The sequence below is a fragment of the Cyprinodon variegatus genome, unplaced genomic scaffold (genome assembly GCF_000732505.1).
Source record: "Cyprinodon variegatus isolate N-32 unplaced genomic scaffold, C_variegatus-1.0 Scaffold488, whole genome shotgun sequence".
NCBI classification, from domain to species: domain Eukaryota; kingdom Metazoa; phylum Chordata; class Actinopteri; order Cyprinodontiformes; family Cyprinodontidae; genus Cyprinodon; species Cyprinodon variegatus.
In genome coordinates, this window is record NW_015150941.1 from 453,807 (window position 1) to 460,400 (window position 6,594).

At 35.4% G+C, this 6,594-nt stretch overlaps 1 protein-coding gene across 1 annotated transcript; it reads left to right on the top strand.

Annotated features, from left to right (window-relative positions):
* Window positions 1-3,638: 3,638 nt before the first annotated feature.
* Window positions 3,639-6,187, top strand: pcna (proliferating cell nuclear antigen). The gene is made up of 6 exons (XM_015390193.1): window positions 3,639-4,058; window positions 4,744-4,841; window positions 4,980-5,047; window positions 5,288-5,482; window positions 5,566-5,689; window positions 5,773-6,187. The coding sequence occupies exons 1-6, from the start codon at window positions 3,838-3,840 to the stop codon at window positions 5,847-5,849; spliced, it is 783 nt and encodes a 260-aa protein (XP_015245679.1). The 5' UTR covers window positions 3,639-3,837; the 3' UTR covers window positions 5,850-6,187.
* Window positions 6,188-6,594: the final 407 nt, after the last annotated feature.

Consider the following 6,594-nt stretch of genomic DNA (forward strand, 5'->3'; position numbering starts at 1 on the left):
AAGTCATTACAGTTAACATAAGCCTGAAAACAGGGGCGGATTTAGGAAAATCGGTCTCCGCCAGTCACGTGACATTTGTTGCTAAGACGCCATTTTAAGTGGAAAAAACATAGTGTACCGCGCCCGAGGTAAACAATTGACGTCACTTGGCGGAGACCGATTGCGGTGTGTTGTTTGATGTTGCTTTTTGAGAAAATGCTTTACAAATCAAACACAAATAAAATCAATTTATTAACTGCGCTGATTTAACCAATTCAAGATTTGTTTTCATTGACTAATTTAGACATCAGTTGCCATTGGAGATTATTCTTATTCTTTACATTTTTTTGGCGCTTGGCCAAATAGATGCAGTTCCGCCACCTACTGGTAGGGAGTGTGGACCAGAATGACTGTTATTATTAATTAAATTCTGTTATTTTTAAGTAAGGAATTATTATCCTTTAAATGTTACTTTCTGAATCACTTTTAAAAAGAGCAGTGCGTTTGTGCTCTTAGAAGGTTAAAGTACCTGGTTCAATCCCCATAGCATCCACTCTGGGTTCCTGAGCAAAACCATTAACCCCACACTGCTCCCCGGGGGCTGCACAATGGCATTTAACCCATTCCCTCCCCAAGGGAATGGGTTAAATGCAGAGAGTGAATTTCCCTATTGTGGGACAATAAAGGGATTTACATTCATATTTATTACAGTACAACATGACATCTTCTATTGTTTCATCTACACCACTGTATTCACGTTTCCTATTCCTATGTTTCCCTAAAATAAACAGAGCACCATTTAATCTAGTATGCCCAAATCTCAAATGAGAAATAATTGATTTTTCTCATCTTGTTCTTCTGATTTCTACAGTTTTCTTTTGAATTTTATAAAAAACAATGTCCTCTTTTTCCTTGCTCCCATTCCTTTTGTCATTTATCCTTTTTTTTCTGTTTGATTAACATGTTAACTTCCTATATACAAAAATTTATAATTAAATACACTGTTAAATCTCTAACAGCTTCCTTTGCTTTCCCGACTACCTGTTCATTTCCTTTAAGTCTACAATGTGCTGGTCTCCATACAAAAATTATAATTTAAGCCATCATATTTATTCTATATAGTGTCTGTTGAATTTCTATTAAAATATCTGGCCTGTTTTCTGGATGACTATAATGCAAACTAATTAAGGATGAATTTGAATCTGAACATATGACTGATCTGAATGGCTTAACATCTTCAACCCATTGAATAGCTGATAATATTGCAATCATGTCTCGTGTGTAAAAAAAGTTGATCACTTATTCTTTTCCTAATTTTAACATTGAATTCTGGTCATTTAAAAGCTACTCTTGTTTGATATTATATTTTTAGAAGCATCTGTATATTTCTTACATAACTATAATATTTATTAATATAATCCTGTACTATAAATGCATTTAGAGTGAATTCCTTATTGCTTCTCTTTTTCAACAAAGTAAAATCTACATTGACATCTGGAATAATCCAAGGCTGTATTATTGATAATGGAACTGTTTGGCTTATACTAATCTGATCTATTTTGAATCCTTTTCTACACAATCCAACCAAAACTTCTAATGTCTTTTATTTCTTTTTCCCAACGGGGTTTTATTGCTTGATGAGTTGGATGATCCTGTCTATGACCTTTTAAGTTAGCAGAATCATTTAAGGTTAATTGCTATCTTCTTAATGCAAGTGGCATTTCTCCTATTTCTACTAATAATGCTGCTGTTGGAGTAGCTTTAATTGCCCCAGTACAAAACCTCAATGTTTGGTACTGAATACGATCTAAATTTTTGTCTCTGCTGCTGAATTATATACAATGCGTCTATAATATATCACTGATCTAATTAGCCCTGTATATATATATATCCTCAAGTGCTATTCTTAATCCTATCTTTAAGTGCTAAGATATTTAATACTTTCTTGCATTTGTCTAAAACCTTTTGAATGTGTATATTCCATGTAAGTCTTTCATTAAACCAAACCCTTACAAATTTAAATTGCCTCACTTTTTCTATTTCTGGTTACCGGTATATAAGTTTTATTGCTTCATTTTAAATGATTACAAAATGTATTCCTTGAAAAGAACATTGTTTTAGTCTTATCCCTAAAGAAAATGTAAACCCTTCTTCTTCATCTTTTTAGTAATAAACTCCAAATTCCTCCCTTTCATCCACATTGCTCCATCATCAGAAAAAAGAGAAAATCCCACTCCACAATCTACATTTTGAAACACATGATCTATCATTATCGAAAATAATAAAGGACTTATTATGCTTCCTTGTGGAGTACCGTTTTCAACAATATATTTATCAGAATAGTGATTTCCTATTTTAACTTGTACTTGTCGTTTAGTTAGAATATCTTTACATCCTACCTGTAATACATCAATCTTGTTAATTTTAATTAAAAAACCTTGTTTACGCAAAATATCATATGTTTTCTCAATAGCAAAAAACACTGCTAAAATACTTTATTAATTTGCACTTTTCTGATTTCAAATTCCAAACTCAAAACTACATATATAGTATTCCTTCCGCCCCTAAAGCCACTTTATTTTGATATATATCCTTATGATTCAATGTAATAAATCCTCCTTTCATTAATCTCTTTCTCCACTATTTAAAAATATTTGATGTTAACGCAATAGGGCTTTAATTTTCAGGCTTTGTATACATATTGGTATTATTATAACAATCTCTATCTAACTCTCTAGTAATTTTCGATTTTCCCAAACTTTATAATAAAGTTTGAATAAAATGTCTTTTTAAATGTTAAATAGACATTAAATGTCTATTTAATGTTTTAACATTAAATAAAAAATTAAATCTTTTCTTGGTGTTGTTAGTTTACCTTTCTGGAGAGCTCGATTTAATTCAATCGACATTCAATAAATCATTTTTTACATTTTCTATCTGCTCTGATATCTGTCTGTTTTCTAATACTGTCATTTCTCTTTCCCCATTCCCTTCCAAAGTAATATTATCTGAGCTATATATTTGATAAAAATATTTGCCATCATTTATACACATTCTTCATCCTTAACTGCTGGATTACCATACTGTATTTTAATACCAATAATTTTTTTTAAATCATTGATCATACTTTTAATCTATGTTTCTCTTCCCACTGAATTACAAAAATCCTCCAACAATCCTTTTTTGCATTTTTTTTATAGTTCTTCTCACACGAGTCTGACATCTCTTTTATTCCATAATATTCTGTGAACAGTGATTCCTTTTCAACGTTTTAAAAGTTTCATTTCGATTTTTGTAATTATTTTATCACACTCATTTTCCATCATGATCCATGTTTTCAAAAATCTCCTGCTTCTTCTTCTTTGTTAGATTGGCGGATTGCAAACAATTTATAGGAGTATACCGCCACCTACTGTCCATGAGTGTGTAGCTCTTTGTTACATAAAAATAAAAACAATGCTTTATCAATAACCTAATTTTACTCCCTATTTCCATCTGTCCCTAAAATTCATTTAATACTCAATTTTCTCTCTTTTTCCATATTTACTTTCTTCTTTCTTCTTTGTGCGTCAATTTTAGCAACTGGGCGGTACTTACAAGCGAACGGAAATGACGTAATTGGAGGAATTATAAAACAGACGTTAGCGCGCTCATTCCGGCTCAAACTTTTCTTCCTGCTGTCGGAGTGGTCCGTGGAGGAGACTCAGTGCCAGCTATCAACACAAAAACCAAATCTGTCTCTCCCGCTTCACGTTAACTCTCTGTTCCTGCTTCCATTTCGACGGAGCGACGCTTTAAAGCGGAAAGAACAGACTTTTTCTCCTCTCTCCACGCAGACGCAAATACCCCACAGCAAACATGTTCGAGGCTCGCCTGGTGCAGGGCTCCATCCTGAAGAAGGTGCTGGAGGCTCTTAAAGATCTGATCACAGAAGCCTGCTGGGATGTTAGCTCGTCAGGCATCTCGCTCCAGAGCATGGACTCCTCTCATGTCTCCCTGGTGCAGCTCACTCTGCGGCATGATGGCTTCGACTCTTACCGCTGCGATAGAAATTTGGCCATGGGGGTCAACCTCAGCAGGTGAGGCCAACCGTCCTATAGATATCTTATTAAGTTTAGGACCGTTACATTTACGCTTGATTAATTTATTACATGAAACATGTACTTTTGATGATCAGGTGAAATCAAATGATAACGATGGTTACCAAATTGGACGACGAATGGTGAAAATAAAGTTTATTTTTTGGGGGTAACTTTAAAGCTTTAAAGCAATATCTATAGTATTTGGTTTCGCTTATATTGATCCGCTGTTGCTATCATAAAGAAGGAGGCCATCTTGGCGGATTTGCCCGGGCTTGTTTCTCTGCCGAACTGCGCAATCATCATATATATGTATATTTTTTCCGCTTGCAAAACCCACAAACGTTGATCCGAACGCTCCTTATTATTTTTTTTTAATTAGTTTAAGGAATATATATCAGTGACTTGAAATGCGCACTCAGTTAAGCGCCAAATAATTTTGCCGGGTGAGTTGGCGGGAATTATTTAACCCGGGAACTTCTACTTCCGGTTTCGTCACGTAGTAAGGCGGAGCCTTTTCTTTAGTCTTCTGTTCACATTGATTGTTCAAGTTACTAAAATATGTATATATATTTTAGTGTATGTATATATATATATATATATATATATATATATATAAACAAACATACAGCTCATCTCTCCTCGTTGTAATCAAGAGTCTAAAGTTTTACAACCTTTTTTTCAGTATGTCGAAGATCCTGAAGTGTGCAGGAAATGAAGACATCATCACCCTCAGAGCAGAAGATAATGCAGATACACTGGCCCTTGTGTTTGAGACCCTCAGTAAGTGTGTAGTGGTATAGCAAATTGTGATTGTCTACAGCATGGTGTAAAGATTGATTAGATGTCTCAATCTGACTTTATCGCTTTAAAATATTTTTTTTGAAAATGAATCATGTTGTTGCCTTTATTAATTTTCAGATCAGGAGAAGGTCTCTGATTATGAGATGAAGCTGATGGACCTGGATGTTGAACAGCTTGGGATTCCAGTAAGTAATGACCTGAACCTAGTTGGTCAAGAAAAACACTGGTGATGTTTTCTTGTTTTATACAAATGAAAATCATTATGTAAACTGGAGTGTATTGGATATTGTGTGAAATATTTAGATGCGGTGACGTTTTTGTGACAATAGATCTAATTTCTTGTCCCAATTTTTATCTGAGCTCTTACCAGCTTTAACCTGTCTGTGTGTGACCTGCTCCTTACGTTTCCACATCTATCCCCACAGGAACAGGAGTACAGTTGTGTGGTAAAGATGCCCTCTGGCGAGTTTGCCCGCATCTGCCGTGACCTGTCTCAGATTGGCGACGCTGTCATGATCTCCTGTGCTAAAGATGGAGTGAAGTTCTCAGCTACTGGAGAACTGGGTACCGGAAACGTCAAGCTGTCACAGACCAGCAATGTGGACAAAGAGGATGAGGCTGTGAGTGTGAATGCGTTAACTTGCAGTTTTACTTGGATTAGCTTTGTTAGGTGTCGATTTTCACTTTCTTTTTCTCTGTTAAGGTAACAATTGAAATGAATGAGCCGGTCCAGCTGATCTTTGCCCTGAACTACCTGAACTTCTTCACAAAGGCCACACCCTTGTCCAAGACTGTCACCCTCAGTATGTCTGCCGATATCCCCCTCGGTAAGTGGATGGGTTTTATTTAACAAATATGCATCCTGAAGTGCTTCTTTTGTAGCCAGGACTGACAGGGTTTCTTTCCACAGTGGTTGAGTACAAGATTGCTGATATGGGACACGTCAAATACTACCTAGCCCCCAAGATTGATGAGGAGGCTTCCTAATCTGTCTACATGAATCCAAAAAGGGAGAAACGGGAGAAGATGACTGGGACTCCCCCTGAATGATGGAAGGACAGAAATGATCTTGTTTTTATCATCGTGCACTAAAGGTCAGCAGCCGTGTGAGGTGATCATCACAGCGGCTGGTTTTTGTCCTGATGTCCCCCAGCGTTTAAATTCCAGCACTTGTTCATCTGTTCTCGTTTCGCTCTTGTGTTGGATGGGAAACCCAATTTTCAAGTTCTTTTGTAGATAACACACATGTAAATAAGTCCTACAGTTTTCTTGCTGTCGGTCAACTCCGGATGTTTTTGTATGAATAAAATCGGTCCAAAATAAAACTCCTTGTTTTAAACATTTGTCTTTGACTAAGTATAACATTTAAGTTCGGTTATAGACTGAATAGACCTATTCAGGTGAAAGTCTAACCAAAGTGGAATATAAATTTAAGAGCTGGATATAGAATTTTATATTTTCTCATCTAGCCTAGATGACAAAGTTTTAAAATTCTATATCCAGCTCTTAAATTGATATTTATATACCTGAATTAGGTATTCATTAACCTTTTAATGTTGGTAACTGGCTTCTTCAACCAAAACAACATTGCTGGGAATTAGATTTTTGAAATGATTTTCTTACTTTGATGAAAGGTTTTTCTGAGATTTTGTTAACATGGTTTTATCATCCATGACAAGTGTCACAACTCGTTTAACCAAAAAAAAAACAGCCTACAATAGGTTTTATGTGT